The sequence below is a fragment of the Myotis myotis genome, unplaced genomic scaffold (genome assembly GCF_014108235.1).
Source record: "Myotis myotis isolate mMyoMyo1 unplaced genomic scaffold, mMyoMyo1.p scaffold_m19_p_17, whole genome shotgun sequence".
Taxonomy (NCBI): Eukaryota; Metazoa; Chordata; class Mammalia; order Chiroptera; family Vespertilionidae; genus Myotis; species Myotis myotis.
In genome coordinates this window covers 43185959-43210296 of record NW_023416321.1, presented here as the reverse complement: position 1 = coordinate 43210296, position 24338 = coordinate 43185959, and the positions used below count along the sequence as shown (strand labels likewise).

General features: G+C 48.6%; 1 protein-coding gene across 2 annotated transcripts in view; it reads right to left on the bottom strand.

Moving 5' to 3' along the window:
- Positions 1-24338, bottom strand: part of SHISA6 (shisa family member 6) — a 292588-nt gene that overhangs the window by 266282 nt on the left and 1968 nt on the right. For both annotated transcript variants that reach the window (XM_036341895.1, XM_036341896.1), the window contains exon 2: positions 2509-2669. In XM_036341895.1, the coding sequence (XP_036197788.1) occupies positions 2509-2669 (161 nt within the window). The remainder of the gene's footprint in view (positions 1-2508; positions 2670-24338) is intronic.

Here is a 24338-nt window from a genome sequence, read left to right as displayed (position 1 = left end):
CTCCAAACCGAGAAATACAGAAAGGATTTCTCCAAACATGGGAGTGAATCATGTAACTATAAGCTTTCTTTCTTTCTCAAATCACTAGAGGAGAGGATGTATATAGAAACAAGGAGAAATGACAAATCTTCCTGCCCAGTGAAAGGCATTAAGAGCAAATCAAGACTGTCTACTTAATCGGTCCTGACTCAGTGGCTGGAAACCAGCTGGCTTGTAAGTGAGACAGAGAAAATCGGAGCAGGCAGGGGTGAAGGTAAGCGTCCAAGGATGCTTTGGATGTCAGAGACCTGAAGTTCCGGAACTGCACACAGGTTCTGGAGCAGCCTGACTTCAAGCCATGAATCTTCAGAGAAACAAATGCCCTACTCAAGGATGGTCAAGGTACCAAGGCCAGATCCCAGGGTGATGGATGACCAGAAGGCTTAGTGAGAACGGCCCTTTATGTAATGCCCATAGCCCAGTGGTCCTCAAGCTTTGCTCCACATTAGTATCACCTGGGAAACTTTAAACACCAAACCATCCCTTCCCCCTCCCCGCCCCCGGCAACCCACCATGCTCAGGCACCCACCCCCCACATCAATTAAATCACGATCTCTGGGTTTAGGGCCCAGGTACCCTTAATTTTCAAAGTTCCTCAGGTGATTCCACAGGTGACTCCAATGTGCAGCCAAATGTGAGAACCACCGGCACAATCTTTCAGTGTCCTCACTCATAGCATGAAAGAACTCATCTGGACCAGTGGTTCTTCACCCTGTCCGCACGTTAAATCACCAGAGGGATCCCTGGAACATCCCAGCAGCATCCCTGGAAATTCTGGTTAATTTGTGGGGCCCAGGCACCAGTATTTGTAACAACTTTCCAGGTGATTCTAAAGTGCATGTGGGTAGATAACTACTGGCCCAGGTGTGTGGGTGTGTGTGTGTGTGTGTGTGTGTGTGTGTGTGTGTGTGTGGTGTGTTTGCCAAGATTCCTTCTATTGCTTACATTTTAAGCATCAATGACATTAAGGCTAAAAATGCATCTTAGACTTTCTGCAAAGGTGGGTCTCTCATCTTTAACTTGAAATCAGGGATCTCTAACTTTGGAAAGGTCAGTGAATCCCCTAAATCCTATGCAAAATGTGAGATGAATACATATATTCATATATATCTGTATTTTCTAAGGAGAATGTTTTTAACTTTAATCAGATTCTTAAAAGATTTAATGCTATTACCTTAAATACATTTATGTGGTTTCTGGCTTAGTAAATTTAAGAAAATTCAAGAATGAATGGAAAATAAATTTGATCCCAGCGGCATATTAACTATAATTTTGAATCTGCAGCAGACCCACTCCACCCAGCTGTGTATATCCTTATTGCAGGGTTAGTTCACACTATATGCAGCCCATCCTTTGAAAAGGGAGATGGATGTGAAGACTGCAGACCCGAGTATCAAAGTGGAAGCTCTGTCGAAGACTGGCGTCAGTACTCGGCTGTCTGTTACAGCTCATAATGAGAAACAACTTCCCCAGCTGTACTTGTAAGGAGACTGTCCACTCAGACACTTTGGATTCATGACCCTGCTGGGTTAGGATATTAGGATTTTCTAGTCCCGATTATTGTTACCTTTATGCCCCAGTTTGAATCCCGGCTTTCTTTCTAACAACCCTGTCTTTGGGAAACATACTGAACTGCCCTATTCCTCGTGTGAAATGGGAACAATATAAGTACTTTTAAAACTGCTGTGAGGAATCAGTAAGAAAAACACATAAAATGCTCAGCAAAACACCTGGCACAGAGCAAGATCCAATCATGAGAGATTATAGCACTGTCATTATTGATGTCTTATTATTAATATCTTAGTGACCTGTCCAAGTCGCAAAAGTTCCCTGAGCTTTAGTTATTGTTTCATACAACAAGGGAAGTGAGCCCTGCTCGGTTCCCTTCATACAGTTACAGTAATGACCAAGCAGAAGAGCAGAAGGTGTATTGCTATTACATGGCAACTCATCATCCAGCCAGCAATCGTCAGAGCACAGGGAAGGCTCACCCTACAACCCAGACAGAGTCCTTACCCTCGAAGTGTTGGTTTTTTTTGTGTGGTTGTTTTTTGGGGGTTTTGTTTTTTTGTTTTGTTTTTGAGATTCTAACAGCTGAGAAGTCTCTACAATGACTGCAGCAATTTCTTGTCACATAGCATCCCAGTAGGTCTAAACCTTCCCCCACATGGGCAGGCGGGTGACCAGGTGAACGTACACCACAAGCTCCCTTTCAGGTAAGAGGATTCTGCCAACCACTCTCTAAATCACAGATGCTAAATCAACAGCTCTCCTCTGGGCGGACACGCATTGGCGGCATCTCCACCATGCCAATCCCTCCCCAGGGGGCAGACCCCAGACTCCCATAAGCCCAGCTGCCCATCAGAGTCTGACAGCACAGGCTCCAGGGCCTGCCCCACGGGAGCAGCAACATCACCGCGACCTCTCAGCAGCCTGAGCAGAGACCCAAGGCGCTCAGCGCACACTTACCTGGAGGCGGCTTGGCTGTGCGCACGGGGGTGTAGTGGTTTTTGGAGGACGATCTGACCGGCGTGCTCTCCTTGGGGGAGGTATCGATGGCCGAGATCGTTTCTCTTTCACAGTGTGCTATGGGGATTGGTCCCTGTTGTCTCAAGATGTCAGCCAGAGCCCTAAATGGGAGGAGACAACACAGTGAGGTTCCCTGGGCAGGTGTGCGGGCCACGAAGGCCTCCAATGCCTGCTCAAAGGCGGGAGGGGACGAGCCTGGGCACTCAACTCACAGCCACCGCTTCCTCTGGGGCTGGGCTCAGTGGGAATGCAGGCTAGAGCTTGCCATGCTGGGCAACTAGAATGCAGTGATCATGGTTTCTTTCTTTAATTCACTTCAATCAAGGAACTCTGAGCCCTTTCAAAATACTGGCTTCCCCAAACCCCCGCTTCCCGGCAGATATCTAGGGCCACTGGCCAGCGGCCGTCACTGCAGCAGGACTGACACCGTGGGCCTCACGTTCAGCAGGTTGCTAATATCAGAGCGAGCACTTCCCCGTTGAAAAACACGCACCCAGTAGCATGTGCTCTATGCTGGTGACCCAAATAAGTACAACACACACCTCCTGCCATCAAAGAAATGTATGATTTAGCTGCAATGACAGGATGTACAGACAAAAAGGTATCAGAGCACATGGGTGGTACAGAAGGAACACAACTGGAGCCTGGAGGAGAGAGCAATTACAGATGCAGGGAGGGAAATGTGCAGGCAGGAGAGGCGCAGGGAGCAGCTGCTGGTGCTGGAGAGGCCGCCCCCTCTGCAAGAGGCCAGGGAGCCAGGAGAAGCTTCCCTCACAGACTCACTCAACCCCGAGCCTCGACATCCAAGCACGCATTCACTGAGCACTCAGCCTGCATCTGGCCCTGCAGAGATAGAGGCAAACAGGACACAGCCCCTGCCCTTTGAGGGCTCACAATTCAGGGGAAATCACTCCACAGCCTGGTTCCAAACAGGACTCACTCTGTGGGTGTGACACATGAGATAGGCAGTGTGGATTGAAAACAGAGACACACAGGGATACTCTGAAAAGACAAAGATGAGTGTGGACAGCATCAAGGGTCCACCATCTGGATACTGTCCCTCTAGGGCCAGGTCCCCAGGTCTGAGTGAACCCATCTTGCATGAGCTGGGCAAGAGCTCTTCCATCTACCTGGGGTGTCCCTAAGATGTAAGGCAAGGTGACACAGCCAGCCTAGCCCAGCCCAGCCCCAGGCTCAAGGCAGCTCCCACACTCTGCCCCCTTGGGAAGTGACAACCCTGGCAGTTTAAAAGCATGTCTGAAAGTGGTTTGCTTCCTTCCATTCTGCTGCCTCTGACACCATGACCCTTCCCGGGAGAAGAGCATCAAACCAGCAATCTTATCATTCGGTGGCATTTACACAGCAATTTCCAATTTTCCAACTGCTTTCCCCTCACCGCTTTCTTTCCTTCAGTGGGAAAGGAAGGAGCAGACACATGCCACCCCTCAAACACACTCACTGCAGGGCACTCAGCAGTGAGGGAGGACACACAAGCTCACTAGCTTGGTAAAGGAGGTTCGGGCAGACCTGTGGTCAGAGACCTGAGATTCAGGGCCTGGGAATAAGAAAAAAAAATCGCCTTGATGGTTCAAGAGATTTGGGTTCTAATCCTAGTCTCTGCCACTGATGAGCCTTTGGGCAGTTTCGTTCATCTCTAACATTACAATGTATAGAGAACAAACAGACTGACAGCCATCAGAGGGAATGGGGGTTGCGGGGCTGGGTGGAAAAGATGAAGGGATTAGGCAAAAAAAATAAAAATGAAAATAACAACCCACAAAAAAAAAAAAAACTCATAGGCACAGACAAGAGCATGATGATGACCTAAGGCAGTGATCGGCAAACTCATTAGTCAACAGAGCCAAATATCAACAGTACAACGATTGAAATTTCTTTTGAGAGCCAAATTTTTTAAACTTAAACTATATAGATAGGTACATTGTTATTAACTTAATTAGGGTACTCCTAAGGCTTAGGAAGAGCCACACTCAAGGGGCCAAAGAGCCGCATGTGGCTCTCGAGCCGCAGTTTGCTGACCATGGACCTAAGGGAAGGGAGATCAGGGATATAGTAGAGGGTGTGGAAATATAAGGGAGATAAGTGGTGATGGAAAGAGACTGGACTTGGGGTGGTGAACACACAATACAATACACAGATGATGTATTATAGAATTGTACACCTCAAATCTATATAAGTTTATTAACCAATGTTGACTCAATAATAAATAAATAAAATTTAAAAGTAATCATTTCCCCCTATTAGCAAAACAAGGGTTGACATGAGCAGGATCTCCAACATGCCTTCTAGTTTCAAAATGTGATAAATATGTTATTTTTTTAAACCACACTTGTATGCAGGTTACCGGATTCCTTCATCCTCCTGTTGATCAACACCTTCCCACCACCTTTACATGGTAAGAAAATGGTGAGCTACAAGTTAGAACAGAAATATAGACCGATGGAATAGAATTGAGAGCCCAAATGATTTTCCACAAGGGTCCCAAGAAAACTCAATGGGGAAAGAACAGTTTCTTTAAGAAATGGTGCTTAGACAACTAGATATCTGCAGGCAAAAGAATAAACTTGGACTCTTAATTAACACCATATATAAAAATTAACTCATAACAGATCATAGATCTAAATATTAGAGCGAAAACTGTAAACTCTTAGAAATTATGGAAATAAATCTATGGGCCATACATTTGGCAGGGATTTCTTAGATATGACACTAAAAGCACAAGAAGCAGCAGAAAAATAAAAGATACATAGGACTTCATCAAAATTAAAAACTTTTCTAGCCCTGACCGGTGTGGTTCAGGGCTTAGAGAGTAAGCCCAAGCACCAAAAGGGTCACGGGTTCCATTCCTGGTCAAGGGCATGTACCTGGGTTTCAGGTTCAATCCCAGGCTCCAGTTGGGACACGTACAGGAGGCAGCCAATTGATATGTCTCTCTCATATCTCTTTCTCTCCCTCTTTCTCTCTCTTTCTCTCTCTCTCTCTTTCCCTCTCTCTCCCTTCCTCCTTCCTTTCCAGTCTCCCTAAAAATCAATGGAAAAAAAATATGCTCAGGTGAAGAGTAACAAAAAAATCAAAAAATAAAAACTTTTCAGAAGATATTTTCAATAAAATGAAAGATAACCCACAGAATGGGAAAAATATTCATCAATCATATTTCTGATAAGAGGCATATCCAGGCCACATAAAGAACCCTTCAAATTCAGCAATACAAAACCAACAACCCAGTTTAAAAATGGACAAAGTATATAAGGAGATATTTCTCTAAAGAAGGTAAATGTGGAGAGCAGCTCAACATCGTTAGTCATCAGAAAAATGGAAATGGGAACCACAATGAGATGCCCCTTCAGACACACTGAAACAGCTGTAGCCAAATGTTGGCAAGGACATGGAGAAGTTAGAGCCTTCTTAAGCTGCTGGTAGGAATGTGAAATGGTGCAGGCCCTTTGGTAAAGAGTTTAGCAATTCCTCAAAATCTCTTACATAAAAGGCCTGTGGCCGTCACACCGTAACACCATCACGACCAAACGAGCAGCGGCCCTCATGGCAGGTGGGCCGGGGCACAAGCTGAAAACAGTGATGGGCAGGGTGGCCAGCTAAGGCAAGCAGAAGTGAGCTACTCACGTACGATTTTGTGCACGCTGGGCCTCTAGTGTTAAGCATAGTTACCATATGGCCCAGCAATTCACACTCCTAGGTATATACTCAAGAGAAATGAAAACAGATGTCCACATAAAAGTTGTGTATGAAGGTTTATACAGCATTATTAATAACTAGAGGCCTGGTGCATGAAATTCATGCATGGGAGAGGAAGGTACCTCAGCCCAGCCTGCATCCTCTCTAATCCAGGACTCCTCAGGGGATGTCTGACTGCCTCTCACAATCTGGGACTGCTGGCTCCTAACTGCTTGCCTGCCTGCTCCTAACCCCTCTGCTTGCCTGCCTGATAGCCCCTAACCACCTCTGCCTGCCTGATTGCCCCTAACCACCTCTGCCTACTGGCCTGATCACCCCTAACTGCTCCTCTGCTGGCCTGATGACCCCTAATCGCCTCTGCCTCACCCAGCACCCAGGACCAGGGCTTCCCTCCCTATGGCTGTCCACAGATACCCAGGTCCTGGCCGGCTTTGCCCAGGCCGGCTGCAGCCACAGGGGACTGTGGGCAGGCGGCTTTGCCTGGGCCGCAGCTGCATGTGCCCAGGACCACAGGGCGGGCAGCTTGTCCCTCTCCCAGGCCACAGCCTGGCTGGTCCCTATTCCTCTCTCACAAGCTCATTTGTGCCTAGTTGGTCACCATTCCTCTCTTGTGAGCTCATTTGTGCCTGGCTGGTCCCCAATCCTCTCTCCCCAGTGTTGAGTGTCTGAGCCATTATGGCATGACAGCATGAGGGTGTGATGACCATTTGCATATTACCTCTTTATTATATAGGATAGCCAAAAAGTGAAAACAACTTAAGTGCACCTCAACTGCTGAGTGGATAAACGAAACATGGTGTATTCACACAATGGATTATTATTCAGCCTTAAAAAGGAATGCAGAACTGACACATGCTACAACATGAATAAACTCTGAAAGCATCGTGCTAAGTGAAAGAAAATAGTCACAGAAGACCACATGTTGAATGACTCCACTTACATAAAATGTCCAGATCAGGCAGATCTACAGAGGTAGAAAGTCCATTTGTGGTGACCAGGGGCTGGGGGAGGGGATGGAGAGTGACTGTTAATAGGTATAAGGTTTCTTTTGAGGAAAGTGAAATGTTCTAAAATTGGATAGGAATGGTAGATAGCTGGACAACTCTAAATGTACCAAAATCACTGAATGGTACACTTTAAAATTTAAGGATAAGTTATACCATAAGTGAATTGTATCTCAGTAAAGCTGCTATTACCAAAGAAAGGTTTATATTATTTTTCTTTCTTTCTTTGCCTTGCCTCCCAAATTCTTAAGGATTCCTATGTCTGGTGCCCATGAAGGAGTATGGATTCTCATGGTTAAGTCCACTGCTTTTGGTAAGCCAAGCCTGAATCCGCATCACTCGTTTTCCCTGGTGATTTTGGACATTGGCAAGATCCAAAGACCATTTTGTTGTCACAATTGGGGAGGGAAGTGCTACTGGCAGCTGGTGGGGAGAGGCCAGGAGTGCTGTTAACCATCCTTCAACACACAGAACACCCAGAACAAAGAATTGTATGGCCCACAGTGTCATAGTGGCAGGGGTGAAAATCTTGGTTTACATCTACACAGCACCAGATGAAGCAGGTCTTTCATTCAGGCTCAACGCAATCTGGTCCCACAGGTATCTACTGAGCAGCCCATACCAAGATCGGACCCTGGGCTAGGCTCTGGGGCACAGTGGAGCTGAGCACACGGGAACCACGTCCTGAGGAAAGACCACGTCTGTCGGGGTCAGCAGTGGATCCTCGGGTCCTGGCTCACAGCCCAGCTGTAGTACTTCCAGCCCAGCCTCACCTGTGTCCCTATTGACAGTGGAAATGCCATTTCAGAGTAGATTTGCTCTGAGGCTCATCGGCCAACGAAGATGCAGCAGAGAAGAAATTTCTAACTGAGTTCACCCCTCCCAGGATGGGGAGTCTCCCGATGACCACCTCCCAAGAGGCTTTGCAGGACTCGGGCTCCGAGGACTGAGGGGTGAGGGAAGATGCCTTCCTGGAGACCACCAAGCGTGGTGGACACTGAGAGTGCTCAGATATGGCTGCTGCTGGAGAGGGAGCTTTACCTGGGGTGCAGTCACCTGTCTCCTGGAGATGATGGCTTGCACTGTATCCTCTTCAGATGCCCAGGTGGCAGGGCTGAGCCAGGCAGCACCACCAAAGAGGAGGGACATGCTAGAGAAGGTTCCCTGAAGAGCCAGGCTATCTAAGGGTCCCAGGGTGGCCACCCAGCCCTGCGTGCTTCCCTGACTCCTGAACTCCATTCTCCAAGATTATCCTTTCCAGACAGTGTGTCCTTAGGAGCGACCCCTCTGCCAGTTCTCCCTCTCCTTATCTCCCCTCCCCCTCCCTCAGCTCCTTGGCTCCAACCTCCCTCCTTGCTCCCATTCCTCTCCATCTTCCATCCCCTTCTCTCCAGGGTGCTTGATAAATATTATTCTAATTCTGAATGTGCGATCCCAGCCTCACCTAATTAATTTGGATACGCCAGAGGAAATGGGTTAAGGCCTGAGCTACTTTCTAACCGCAGGAAAAAAAAAAATTGGTCACTGAGGAACAAGGGAAGAGGATTCTATAAAAGAGTAGAGGCAGTTTTCAGATCTGAAGAAGAGAGAGGGACAGACAGACAGTGACAAGCAGAGAGAGAGGACAGAGGGAGAGACAGAGAGAAAGGAAGCAGGTGGAGAGACACGGACAGATGGAAAGAGAATGAGCACTTCAGAGACGCAGAGGCAGAGAGAGAGAATTCAGGATAAGGGCGTGAGAGAAAGAGAGACAGACAAGGAGACAGAGAAAGAAGGGGGACAGAATCAGAGGGACAGAGACAAGTAGGTAGGAGGAGCAAGAGAGGAAATGAGAAACAGTCAAAGAGAAATTCAGATAAAAAAGCGATTCAGAAGGTGAGAGGCATGCAGAGGGAACGAGAATCAGAGGGAGAGAGACAGAGATGGGCAAGTGAGGCACGAGGGCAGGTTCCCAGACGAGCACCTTGCATGCAGACCACAGCCCTGTCCAATTTAAGAAGTTGAAGAACCTTGCTCATTGTCCTGCTTGCTCCAATCTCCCTCTGCCCCAGGGCCACTTTTGCTGCAATATCTGGATATATCAAATAAAAATGCATTTTGCCTGAATTATTCGGGTAATTGCTTTGGTTCTCTGCTCCCTTCGGCACGTGGACTCTGTGGCTTGCTTTGGGGGATGCGTGGCAGGCGGGGACAGTGATCACCTGGACAGCAGGCCTGAGCAGGGAAAGCTGTCGTTCTGATCATTCAGACCGGGAAACGAGTCCTTCAGCACGGCTGTATACTAGCCATCTGCATAACTGAGGTGCCATCTCACGTTGAATAACATTTAGTTTCTAAAGGTGATCACCTGCCCTATGCAGGGTGATGCCGCACTAACTCTGTGACCTTTGTAGCTATGATCACGCCCATTTTCCACAAGAAACTGAGGCTCAGGCTAATCCTAGGATGAGAGCAGGGTGGAACAAATTTGAAGCAAGCGCCTGGGACTTGAGTCTGGGTGTCCTGGGACTGCCGATTACGGACATTTCACTTTCCTGTGACTCGCAGGCTGAACGCATCCTCCTGGCCTCGCCAGCTGGATCTGCTCACTTAGCAAACGCCAGTTAACATTCGGGAGTGGTGAGACAATTAGTAAATGAGGGATTCAGGTCAAGACCCATTATTTATTTGCCCAAAACCTTGGTTACTGTTGTCAGTGGTCCCAAGGCCATGATAGTGTGTATTTGAATTTCCTAGGTGTTGAGTTATCTCGACACCAGGGACCAAGCCCAATCAACATGCTGATGTGCTGGCACCTGCATTAAAGACATGAAATCTTTCTTAAAATAGCAAATGATTCCCCTTAACAACAGAAACAGAAACAACCCTGCTCATAACTTTGCTTCATAGTCTTGCCTGCTTGGGAAATTAAAAGCCATCGTTTAATAAGCAATTACTATGTGCCAGAAACTCTTATGTGCATATTATATAATCCTCAAAACAACCTTATATGGCAGGTGCTGCATTATACTGCTGAGAGAAACTAAGATTTTGTGAGATTTGCTATCTTTCCCAAAGCCACACAACTAGTAAATGGTAAATCTAGATTGCAAGCATAGGCTGGCTTTACATCATTGAATTATCCATTCAATCATTCATTCATCCATCCACTGCTCCACCCATCCATCTATCCATCCAATGCTCCATCCATCCATCCATCCATCCATCCATCCATCCATCATTCTAACCCCCCATCACTTAATCACATTTGTTCTTTTCACCTACTACGTCCTTGCAATGGTCTCTGAACACAAGGTTTCAGCGTGTTCAATCTTTAATGAACATATCTAACCAGACAGAACTCAGCTGCTCCCAACTGCCCAGTCCTATTCACTTCACTGAGCCACCAACATCAACAGTTTTGAAAGTTTTTACATTGTTTTACCATTTTTGTCAAATGAAATTCAGGGTAGGGCAACAATATACTTCACTAGACCCTTGCTCTACATAAGACCAAAGTGAGGAGTCCTACTCTCCAGGCTTCACGGACTTTCCAAGTTTAAAAACCAATGTGGAAAAAGGGGGCCACATAAAAAAAACCTTGTAATTTTTTGTCACAATTTTCAGTGAACAAATGGAAAAACTTAGGTTCCCCCAAATTAAGTGAGGAACCTGGGGACCCTTAGTTCATTTGGTAATAAGTTGTTGTTTTTTAATCTGAATTAATATACTTTCCTGCCTCTGCCTTGCCCCTGGATTTCTGAGTCATTTAAATAACACAGAATGGAGAATATGAGTCCAGCGAGTAGTCATTAAGTCTTCCTGTGCTGAGAGCAAGGCAAGCTGGCGAGTTTAGAACCCTAAGCACACACTTTCTCCAATTTCTCTTCTTTGGGGGTAGGAAGCAATTTATGCTGCTGGGTACATATGACAGAAGGCCAAATAGATGAACAAGCTCTTCTGGTTAACGTTCTTATTCCTACAGACTAATGAGAACACTCTTGTTTTTGAAGAATATTCTAAAAGTATTCCTGCCAAATTAAGTAGAGCACACTGGATATAATTTTTTTTTAAGACTGCAAGGTCCTTCCGTGAGTGGGCCACCGGTCTAATCTTTCGTTCTCTTCACAGAGAAAACTAAGCCAAATGCAGACAACCTAGAAGCTATTCCTATGAAGACTCAGGACAAGCCATGGAAGGATTCGTTTTCTTTAAGTAAATCACTGATAGCTACTTCTTTTGGATTTCTCCTGAAAGTAGAGTGCAGACATTCTATTTCCGTTAAATCGAGTTTGGTTATGTGAGTCCCAGATAACTGAGTTTTCACGCGGCATTGACACCCCAGGAGCAACCGGCGTCCTCTTTAACCTCATCCTCATCCTTCCCTACTGGGCAGCCGGGGTGCTCTCATTCTCTGAAATATGCACTCCGGACCAGTGAAGTGAATATATTTTTAATACACATGGTCCAAGGAGAATGGCTTAATTTAGTTCCCCTTATTCCTGGTTCTCTCGCAGTCCGCTTGAAAAACACAGCTGCCCGCTTTGTGTGCGCACGAGACCACTCTCCTCATACAGAGAGGCTCCGAGGGGCTGTGGCGCTCTCCTTTGTTGTGGTAACAATGTTTGTGCATCTGCACGGAGCAGTTCCGCAGGTCTGAGTTGTCCCCGGCACAATTGGAATGCATCGTGGCCAATAAACATCGCAGAACTCAACTCGGCGAGGGAAGGGAAGGCTCGGCTGCCTGCTTTGTTTTTCAGGCCAGCCTGGGAGTCACTCCATCCTGATGGGCGCCTTTCCTGGGGCTGCCGCTGGATGGCCAGCCAGGAGCTAGGCGGAGAGAGGGAATGTGGTCCCCTGAGGCCCCATTCATCCCAAATAGCATCATCTCCACACACTCCATCCCTTGCCTCATCTATCATAGGAAAATTCATCCAGGACTGGGAGATTCAGTTGCAGCAATAACAAGCCCAGACTTTTCAGAAATATTTGGATTGTTTGTCTGAGAATGAATTAAAGACGCGGAGGCATCAAATGCAGCTCCCACTTGTTCCAAAAAATGCCACCGAGATTTGTTCTAGCACTTGGACAGACAAGTGATAGATGAGTTAATAAATGTACCCGCTGCTGCTGCTGTTGGTGTTACTGTTGGTGTCACCTTGATTTGCTCTGGACACAGACTTAAATCTATAGTGAGGCAAAATGAAGGTGGGTTAGCCTAGTGGTTAAACACAAGGATTTGAAGGATTCTGAAGGCAGAGTGCCTAGGTCAGAGTGCCGGCCACATGGTGTACAGTGTGGACGACCATTAGCTAGCTACTAAGTACCCTGTGCTTCTGTTTCCACATTGAAAGAAATGAGGCCGAAATAAGAAGGCCAAAAATAATGTCTACCTCTCAGCGTTATTACGGAGATTAAATAAGTTAATTTCTGTAGAGCAATTAGAACAGAACCTGGCAGCTACTAAGTACTATGTAAGTATCTGATTAACAAATACATCCAAATATAAGTCCCGGTGTGTAGATAGGCCCAGACTATAGCACCAGGACCAAGCATGGGTAGAAGAGGGTAGCCTTGGAGGACTCAGTGATGCCAGATGGCCAAACTCTTGGTGTGGACAGGGAGACACATGGCATGGCTGTAGCCATGGGTCATCCTGGAAGGGACCGCCCACATCCCACATTTTCTACTCAGGCCTACGGACAGGAATGCATCTGGTCACACAGCAGTTTTTGCCGAACTTGAACTTGGACTTTGTGAGCCAAGTGTAAAGAGAGTGTCCGTTTGCTCCTTTCTGCAAGGCCATCACAGATCGTGCTTTCAACAGTGTGCAAGGATGTTTCGAGATGAAGTCCCAGAGAAAGGCAAAGGGACCTTAAGCAAAACAAGTCAGGATGGATTTTATTGGGCCATAAAAGGGCAAATGGATCAAACTGGCCAGGGCAACATTTTCTGCAAAGGATTACTTTTTTCTTCGTTCTTCCTACCTCCCTTTTTCTTTCCTTTTTCTTTTCCTCTCCCTTCCCCTCCCTTCCCCTTCCTTTCCCCTCCCTTCCCCTCCCTTCCCCTCCCTTCCCCTCCCTTCCCTTCCCTTCCCTTCTTAAAAACATTATAGCCCAACCTGAGTGACTCAGTTGACTGAGCACTGCCCTGTGCACCAACAGTTTGCCAGTTCAATTCCCAGTCAGGGCACATAACTGGGTTGTAGGTTTGGTCCCTGGTTGGGACACGTACAGAAGGCAACTAATTTATGTTTCTCTTTCACATTGATATTTCTGTTTCTCTCTCCCTTCCTCTCTCTAAGCATGTCCTTGGGTGAGAATTAAAAAAATATATATATTATAAACACTACTGTCATTTCCAAACACAGTACCTTCATATCAATGTAACCATCGGAAAGGTGAGGTAGATGGGAAATGACCACTCAAAATCCTCTCCATTTTAATTAATTAAGTCACTCATTCATTCAACCATATTTACTGAGCACCTACTCTGTGACAAGTGCTGTTCTAGTCAATACAGGAGTGAACAAAATTGGCAAACACATCTGTCCTCTTGACATCATGGTGGAGGAGATGGATTGGTGCCGATGGCTGGAGACTGACCAATTTCCCCCCCAAAATCTTTAGATGTTAAAATTGTGTTTGAATGACTGAGACCCACACGTTGCTGTTGGCAACATCACTTGGGGTTTCCCTGTAAAATCAGAACGGACAACTTTGCACAGGCATGAAGACTTAAAACCGTATCTCATGAGAAACACACTTGTAACCAGGGATGTTAATCCAGGAGAAGGAAGTCTGAGGGGGCTCTGACTGCCATTCAAAGGGACGTCTTGTTGTCTTACAGGAAAAAGGATACATTCCTTCTGGGTGGCTCCATTGGGCGGACCTCATGCCAGCAAAGTCAAAGTTGCCCCGCTCCCCCGTGAAAACTAACTGGAATTGCATCCTAAGAACAGAATGGATTGCCTCAAGGTTTGGGGGAGCCCCCGCTCTAGATGCATGAGTGTGAGAGAAGGGAGATCTGGTGCCCAGAGGGAGAGGCACTAAAACACCTCATAAGTCCCTTTCAGTCATGAGTCTGAATAGCATTCTTGTGACTGAGTGTGCCAGGAAACTGCATCTTCTCCCACCCCCAGGGCTCTTGACTGGGAAGTCCAGATCTTCAGATGTAGACTCTTGTCCTGAACCTCCCAGGTGTGCTGAGTTCAGAATGGGCCAAAGAAGAATACGCCTCCACAACGGGGTAGCCCCCATCCCACCGCCAGGCTACCAGACCAAGGCGGGGCCAAGGGACTTGCTAAGGTCATGGGGACAAAAAATGACAGAAGCAGGATTAGCCTGCCTTCTATTCGGCTCCCAGCAAATGCTCTAAGGAAAAGACAGGTGGATGACAACTCCAAAAGTGACAATGGGGGCTTCGCTAGGTGTCCCCCAAGAGCCACATGAGCAGGCAAAGGGAGACAAGTCCAAGTCCTTTCCCTAAGGGACCCAGGACTATATAAGTGCGTCTGGTCAGGTCCCACAGTAGGTGCGATCCTGCCTCCTCCATCCAAACAGTGGTGTTGGAGACAGTGCTGTATGTGTGCGCAGGCTCCTCAGGCGGCACAGGCCATTGAGAAAGAACAGAAGAGCAAAAACAGAGCTCACTGCCGCCTTGTTCCCCCGAGACGGGGCACGTTGTGCTAAGTCTGCCCCCAGGTTCCTGACCTCTCCTGCCAGGCTGGTCATCCTGGGGCAGGAGAGAAGGAGGCAAGCCCTCATTCTGGGACTAGGGCATCATCTGTAACAGAATTCACAACGCCGAAAGGGAGAGGGTTTCTGGATTCTAAAAAGTCAGAAATACAAAAAGAAAGAAACAAGAGGGGAAATTAGCAGGAGACTCCAGAGGAATTAAAATGGGAACTGGAAGCAGCCTACAGTCAAGCATCGCCATTTGAGCAGAAATGGGGGGAGGCTAATCCCAATCAATGAAACAGACATGGAAACTACAAAACACTTGAAGAAAATGCATTTTTACTGCTTCCTGAGCCATTGCAGGATTACAAACTAGGCTTTAAAAAAAAGAGAAAAACACTGTTCTTTGGGGAGCTGCTTTACTGAATAGATAAGAATGACTTGTAATTAGCAGGCCAATTGTCCATGGAGGAGCCTGCTTGAAGACAGTCTGTCCTTCTGCACCGTGCCTGGGCCCTGCGCAATCTCTGAAGTCCTGTCTGAGCTATTAGTCAGTTCATCACAGCCTTTTATCTGACAGAGAAAAGAAAAACAACTTCGCCCAGGTCCAATTTGGAGAAGATTTGAGTTTGCAGTGTCCGAGTTGATGCAGTTATGGCAGGACAAGTTCAAGAAGGAGACTGGAGGGAGAGCGGAAAAGGAACACAACCCAACAGGAGTGAGCAGGAATCAAAAGAAGGACAGATGGAGAAAGAAGCGACAGTGGACAAAGATGCCGAAAGGAACAAGAAGGAACATTTTAATGATGTGACTTAAAAGACAGAGAGAAGTGACAGATCCTCTTTGCAAATGCTTGGGGTGGGGGAGGAGGGGCTGGCACGGAGGTGGGTAAGAGCCGGCTGCTGATTATCTGAGAACAGAAGCGCTGTCTGATTTCCCAAAGCATAAAGAGCCTTCCAAGCTGATGGGACAGCGTTCCTGGGAAAGTTCAGGCACACATCTCAGGACACAGTGATAAGTCAGGGAGAGTCAACTGCTAGTCCAACAGGGAGGCTGGGATGGGGAGTCCTGGGAGCTCAGGCTGGGCCTCAGGCGATTGTGTTGAGGAAGTGGATTAACGTGACCCTGCCCTCTCAGCAAAGCAGCCAGACGTCAGAGTTCCTGCTGATGGGGTCTGAGGCCGACCCCAAGATGGGGGAAGAAAAGCTCTCCTGGCAACTTCTTTGCTATTATGGGGTTCAGCCCCCTCCCTGCCCGGTGCCTAGGGGTCATAGCAAGGGTCCGCATTCCCAGGACCTCAGAAGGCTCTGGAACACACTCTTAGAAGTCATTTAAAAGGAACAGCCACCTCCATCCCAGGCACTCCCTCTCAGGGTTCCGATCCCTCCTCGCTGCAGCAGCAAAACCCAAGGAAGAGCAAAGAGGTGACTACGGATGGGAAGCAGACCTCCCCGAAGAGGACATTTGGCTAAGGGAACCACGAATATGTCTAGAGGACAGATGTCCTAAGTAATGAGACTTTAATGCCGGAGCTAATGGGAACAGTACACGAGACCAAATGCCAAAAAAGCAAGAAATAGAGTGTTTGGGAAGCTGCAGAAAACAGCAACTCTCCTCCCAACTACCAGGGAGCAGGGCCAAGGCTGGGCCACTCAAGCCTGCTGGGGATGCAGCCTCCATGAGTTCTGAGAAGGGGACTGTGGCTTCCACAAGGAGGACCCAGGGTTCTCCTGTCCTCTAACCAGGAGTAGGAATGAGCCAGGGTGGGGGCTGGAACCCTGCTCAAGAATGCCATGTCCCTGGGGGAGCCAAGGCCACGGTTCCCACCCCCACCTCAACTGAATGAGTGCCCTGGAGCTGCAGGCCAGGCAGTCTGAGCCCTGCCACTGACCACCACCAAGGTCATCACCACCACCCACCACCGTGGACCCTGAGGACCGAGCTTGAGAGTAAAACCTGGGCTCTAAGGGTTTCCCAGGACACCTTCCTTTTCTCGTACCTTTCAGGACAGAGGGCTTGAGGGCACAAGAAACAGAAGGAATCAGGAAGCAGGGCAAAGAGAATCAAGAAGGAAAGAACAGAACTGGAGCAGGGAGCAGACGAGAGCTGGCCAGGATTCTGTGTCTTGTGCACAGTGCTGGCTGGTAGAAATGGGGCAGGGAGGGGAAGTGTGATAAATGGGGCTGTTTGTGAGCTGTGCATCTCCGTAATAAAACTGGGAACGGCCCAAGGTCCATCCTCTCCCCCCAGGTCGCTTTTTCTCTCATCACTCTCAGGAGCTCGGTCTCACGCAGAATCGTCCCGGGGTTCTTTCAATTCTGTAAAAGGGGTTTATGTTTTTTTCTTTTTATAAAAAAAAAAAATTTCTTTATTGATTAAGGGAAAGGGTTTATGTTTTTTTCATTCTGGTTTAGGTTTTTACATTTTCTTTAAATTGCCTTCACTATCTTAGCCAATATAATCTATTCTTGAAAAAGAGCCCTTTTAACACCTGGGGCTCCATATGCCCAGCATGTAGTGTTAAGTGAGGGTCACTAGCCCTGAAGTACCCTGATCAGAAGGTCATTTATCTTCCCATCCCTTCCTGTGACAACCTGTCCCAGGGCATGAGCAGGTGGGTCTTTGCTTTCTCAAGTAATCTGAGTATCACTGACTATTTACATCGGGGAGGATGAGAGCCAGCTGCCCTGCTGGCCCCCAAAGGAGACAGAGCCCAGCAATGTACTTGAGGTGTGACCTTTCACAAGTTACTAAGCCTCTTCGAGTTGATTTCCCCATCTGTTAGATGAGCACCTATACTTAGAGGGTGATGGAAGGACGCAGCGAGACACCACCAGTCCAGCGCTTAGCAGGTGCCGGGTTGGGGGCAAGCCCTGGAGATGGAGCTCTTACGAGTGTTTCCCTCACTGCTTTATGCATGTGGCTTGAGGCCACATCTAACTGAGATCTCAGGTCCTCCTTGCCGCTGGCTGTCTGGAGTTGCAGAGGGCTGAGGTTCTGTAAGGTCCTGGGAGATGATCCCCCTTCCTGGCACTTGAGCAGAGGCCAGGGGCTCCCCAGCCACATAGCGGGACTGGCTCCTCCCAGCATGACCACGAGTGCTCTTCAGGGACCAAGCAGGGCCAGAGCCTCTGCCCCAGCCCATGCAGTGGGAGCAACGCCAGTGCCCAGCCCCGCACGCACAGCCTGTGGCTTTCCCAGCTGCAAAGAGGAATGAGGACTGCTGCACCTGGAGCCCCTGTCACCTGCCCTGAAACTCAGCTGGCCCCACCTGTGCTGCTGGGCATGATCATTCTGGTCAAAAGAATGAACTTTGGGGAGGGTCTGGGGGGTGGCACAGTCGGTGCACATTAGGAATCTGCTGGCAAGGCCCCCCTGGGAAGCCCATCTTCCTGAGCTTGCCAACATTTCTGCTCCATCGATGGCTGTTTGGACCACGCGGTGACCTCATCTGAATGCCAAAATGCAGATGCGATGACATTTAGGTGGACAGAAGAGAGGGCACAGAGACCACCTGGTTCTGGCCCCATGCCTGGCCACATGCGTCCCCAAGAAATTGGATCCCTTTACCCTCAGAATCAAATTAGGAATCTAAGTTGAGCTCTCTGCCTACTGTCTCCAGCAGAACTGTGGGAGATTCTCTTTTTAGCCCCCACCCTTTGAGCTGTGTTCTGCACCTTCGTCTCCTTTCTTTTCCCCTCTCCCAGTTTCCCCACTGCCTGCCCTGCCTGACACAGTAAGGCGGCATGAAGCTGATTTTCTTAAGGCCAGTAATTATCCCTCCATGTGAGAAGTGGCCCTCAAAGTGGTCATCGGGGAGAGCGGAGCCCTGGCCTGTGGGGCTGCGGTTCATTACCGGACGCCCCTCCTGGGCACCTGCCTTTGGCGGCAGCTGACGCCGCTCCCAGGAGAGCGGGTCTCATTACTGGAGGCACTTACTTCTGATGAATAACCAGCTGATCAGCTATTTTATTCATCGACCTCAGCCCCATGACTTGTTGCTGCTTACATGCATCGAATCTACCCTGAGAGGATACAAATATGCTGCCATCGCAGAGTCACAATGACATGCCACTGGCTCTGAAGGCACAGTTCCCAAGAAGGGAACTGTGGCAACGTGTTCGGGAAAGAACCAGTGTGCCTCCTCCCAAGGTGAGTGCCTAAAGGACGGCACATTAGGAAACCTATGTCTTGGTTCTTTCAAAGGAAGACCCAGGCACACTGCAGGCAAAGGCCCCCAAAGGCATGCCACCGACATTAAATTCACATAATGACTGGACCCAGATGTCCAGCTCCATCAGCCGTCCTGCCTGAAGCTTCTCTGGACCCCTCACCTGTAGTCACCTATGCAGTCCTGGCCCCAAGCTGAGAAAGGGCAGGACTGGCACGGTGCATGCGCTCCTGTGACTCACAGAGCTGTCCTGGACGTGCAGGAGCCATCCTGGAGGACAAACCTGGATCACCCCCACACAGGCCCACACACCTCGAGGTGTCTGGTGTCTACAAAGCTGAAAGTCAGGGGTTGGTAGGTCTCGGCATCCTCGCCCACCTCTGGGAGAGAGAGAACGCATTCACAGCCCCGGTTTTTCATTAAGATTTCCGCCCACAGTTTGATTCAGTGACCCGTCACCCGGGTTCACAACTCTCTGGCTTGCGCTGTATCTTCCTCCTTCAATGGTCTGCATTACTCAGATCTTATTAAAGGTTGATGCTTCGATCAAGGTACTGCCCTTTTAAAAAGATATGTGGAGAAACGGCGAAGGGACCAGGGAAGACCAACGGAAATGATTCTAGTGAATGGGAAAACTAAATGAGAAAAGGCTAAAAAATGTAGGGGGAAAAGAGAAGGAACGCAGCTGTCACTCACATCTCTAATCTGCAAGTTATCCAGTGATGACTAAGACATGTGTGTGCAGAGTAAAGCAGACTAGGTTCTCATTGGGCAGAATGAGGTGGAGCACCTAGGAAGGAAACGCTGGCCTAGGACACAGGCACCTAGCCTCTAGACCAGTGCCCACACCACTCGCTAGGAAACCTCAGCCCTGAACCCCACCTCCCTGACTTCAGTTGTCTCACTTATAAAATGGGGGAGTTAGGTTAAATGACTCTCCTGCAATAAAAATTCTATGATTCTGTAATGGATGACAGAATACTCCTTTGCCTTTGCAGAACATTCTGCTTTAACTTCTAAAGAAGAAGGAGGAGGAGAAGAGTAGTAATAACAATAATAATAAGAAGAAGAATAACAATAATATACAGGGTTAGCAACTGCCCTGAATGGGATTGAAATAAGCCTGCTCTCGAGGGCCTGAGAGCCTCCGAGGGTTTGCTGCTCAACCCTCCCACCAGGCCCTCTTCCCTATCTGCAATGTCTGCAAAAGAAGATGCTAAAAATGCGAGGTCATAAACGTGACTCGGGGAAAAATCATGGGTTCGTTTCCCATGATGGAGAAAAGAGGGAAACAATTCCAGCAGAAGGCATTTTAAAAATGAATTTAACCTAGTCCCTGACATAGTCTGTCAGAGTCCCCCACCCCATCACCCATCTCAGACCTCTTATCCACAAGTGACCTCAAACCACAATGGTGTGGTTCCACAAGATATGTACTGTCAAGGGATATAACAACAACTGTAAGACAGAATGCACTTGAATTCACCACAATTTCAAAAGTCGACCATGCACGACCCAGAAGGAGGAGGGGGGCGGGGAAGGCGGGGCGGGGGGGGGGGGGGGAGAATGGCGACATCCAATAGCCTCAGCTGGTGCTGGTTCCAACAAGTGGTGGAGATTCTCACTAACCACGGAAAAGGAGCCAGAGTGCAGATCTAAAGGCAACAATCCTGCCTGGCCCTGAGGAATCGCGCAGTGAAACTAAAGAATGAAGCTTCCTTTGGTGCAATTCCCTTCTTTTCCGGACCCATGGGCATGTCTGGCTGGGGCCAGTGAATTAACCTCTTTCAATCAGCTCACTTTTTCAGCTGTCTTCACCACTGCTTCCTGCACAATTGATATGAATCGACTGCACAGTCAATCTGACCTCTCATTAAAATAGATTGAAAAGAATGCACTGGATTTTTCCTCTACCTGTGCCGGGCCAGCCTACAACTGTGGGTAAACTCTTGGTATCTTAGCAGCAGAGTCCTTCAAATGTATGTGTTCTGAGCCCCCTGCATGGAAAGAGGAGCAAATGTGCTTGCCTTCTGGGCTTGGGGTTGGGTGGCGGAGGACGTAAAGACAGCAAGTAACATACCAGGGAGAATTGCCTAGTCTAGGAATTTTTGGAAAAGTATTTGCATGGCTGACCTACTAATTAAAGCCTCATGTGTCCAAGGTAGCATCCACTTTCCAGTTGGAATCATATCTTGCCCACAGCAGTGAGCACGGCGCATCTGTTGCATGAACACACATGCACATGGCTGCAGGCGGCGGAGGGAAACCGAGCTCGGGGCCTGAGCAGCACCGCCCACTTCTCACCCGACCCCTTCCTCCTGCTCCTGGTTCTGCTACTTTCTGTCTTCCTGGTGTCCTTCCCTACCCACTCCTCCACGAGCCTTCCTAAAGCATCCCACAGTCTCACTGCTTTCCCGACATGTACTTGTTTTTTACTCAAAGATAAAATGGAAATCATGCAAGACTAAGACCTTCAGTCCAAGGCAAGATGTTCTTTTTCTTTCCTTCCAATTGCTATATTTGAAGCAAAAAAACAAGTTGACTCTCTGTTAAGATCAATTCATTATAATGAGCCCACAGTGCTTCAAAAAATGGAGTGTTTGGGTGATTTGACAATTCATTGCCCAGGCACCCGAGAAGAGAACTCACTAAATCAGTCAGCAAATGGTGCTGTGGTGCTGTGGCCTGTGAGGGAAATCAGGGCTTTGGGTGTGTAATTAATTCCTGGAGGGGAGAGAGGGGGGACAGAGTGCTCCCTTGATTCCTCTAGAAATAAGCAGAGGAACCAGAAGATGAAGGACCCTTTCAGTCTGTAAGGGTCACTTCCAAATACTTTTCCTTTTGCCTAAAAACATTTCCTCAGGCTGTTCTTCCCACAGCCCTGAGCACGTCTCCACCCCCGCCCCCAAATTCCTCCGTCCCCTCCATCACAGAGCAGGCAGTGGGAGCACCCAGGGCAGCTCTGACTTCACCAACAGCATCTAACGCATCCTAATAGCTTCCCAACCCGTCTGTTAATTAGCCTTTGGAGGAAGGAACAGGTTTAAACGTGAGACGCGGGTATGGAATTAATGTCAAAAAGAAGTCAGTGTCCTCCGGCATTCCCCGGGCAGAACCCGGGCCCTGGGAAACATCAACAACATCAACAGCCCCTTATGGAACAGCCCCCAGGAAGCACTGCAGAAGCTGCTCCTGAAACATTAAAGCAGCAGTTCTCAACCTGTGGGTCGCGACCCCTTTGGGGGTCGAACGACCCTTTCCCAGGGGTCACCTAAGACCATCGGAAAACACATATATAATTACATATTGTTTTTGTGATTAATCACTATGCTTTCATTATGTTCAATTTGTAACAATGAAATTGGGGGTCACCACAACATGAGGAACTGTATTAAAGGGTCGCGTCATTAGGAAGGTTGAGAACCACTGCATTAAAGCCAGTGGACCCCTGAGGCCCATCAGCTTGAGCCTCCGGGGCAGGTGAAAAGAAGAAGGTGAGGTGGGGATCCTGGTGGGAAAAGGGGTTGCAATTGGTAAAGGTGGGCACCCCCGTTTCTCCAGGTGTGGCACTCCCGGTCCAGATCATGGGGTTCCTCTGTCTCTTTCCCCTCCTGGCTCAGTGCGACTGTGCTCATCTGTTAGGATCACAAGAGAGCTGAGAGCTTCTCCTACAGACACTGACTTCTCCCACTGAAGCAGGATGGCAACGCCTAGTCAATTCTGGAAAAGTTTAAATCTGTTCTTCCCTGAAGGGACTGGGGAGGTGAGAGGTAGCCCTGCCCTAGGGAGTGTGTGCGCGTGCGCATGGGCAGGCTGGAAACCCCAGGAGGAAGCAGGCGGTTGATCTGGGGGCTCCTCACCCAGCCTCCTCACCCTGTTTGCTCAGCTACCACCTTCAGAGAATCACATCAGAATGAAAGGATGAGCTCCTTGCCTTTTCAGAAAGCAAATGTCTTTGTTGAACTATTTCAAGGAATATGTAAGCACATGCACATCCCACCTCCTCCACTGCCCTCTGAAGAGTAGACTTTCTTTCTTCCCCCTTCTCCCTGGGGAGAACTCATCATGGGATAAATATTTACCTATCTCCCTCACATGCTCCTTTTCCCTACCTAATTCCCCAACAAGAATGCTGCACATTAAACTCCCTGAAATAGCAAACGGCGATCTCTGAAGTGTGAGCAAACGAGCAGAGCCGTGGTACCATGCACCCCCAGGAGTCCGAGAGCAGCTCCCTGAAGCGTGCACACTCACCCTGACACACCTGGGAAGAGGTCAAGATGCGATGCTGCTGTGCCTGAGTTACCCCAAACTGAAAAATAAGCCCCCCCAAGGTCACTCATGGGGTGTCCTCGATGGATCTCTCATGCTTTGTCTCCCTTCCCCTCCAAACACAGACAGGCATTGTCCCCTACCTAACCAGCACCAGTATGATGGTTTCCGAAGCACTGTCAGGCGAGACTGCAGCTGCTGGAAGAGGTGCTGTGAACTGAATGAAATCAGGAGTTGAAGCTGAGGGAGAAACATCTCGTATTTACATAATGGTCTGAGGGCTGAAATTCATCTCCTTTCCCATGGTTACCTCTCTGCCCTGACTCCAGAGAGAAACTGCCCCCGGTGGCATCACCACAGAGCCATACACCATGTGCCCTGGTTCGGGGAGGGGAGGAGATCAGTGTAACAGGGAGGGGAGAAAACACCAAAAGGGGCCAGTGACATCTCCAGGGCCACAAGCCAGCAGAACACCGGCCAGGGCCAGCGCCAGCTTCCAAACACCACCAGTACCCTTCTAGGTGATGATGAGTACATTCAGCAGGAGGTGGCAAGGTCAGGGCAGGGGGCAACTCCCTCTACAAGAGCAGAGAACAAGGACTCAGAGAAGAAAGAATCCCAAACAAAGGTTTATGGAATCAACCGAAAGGCCACAGCCAGAGGGGAAGGTGTGATCAGAAGCCAGGACCACAGGAGGTGAAAAGGAGACAAGCCTCTGGGGCTGGAAGCAGAGGTGGAGCCATAAGGACCAGATACCTCTGCTTCAGGAAGGCGCTTGCCCACAGGCAAATCCCTCTCTGCTTTCCTTCCCTGTCCAGAAAGAATTTCTTCCTCCGACAAGACCCAGAGGAGAGAGTGTTCTTGTTTTGCTGTCCATCCCACCTGCCTTCTGCATTTGAGAACCTGCACTGACCACAGACCATTCGTCACAATTCCTCCATCAGTTCCCGGGAC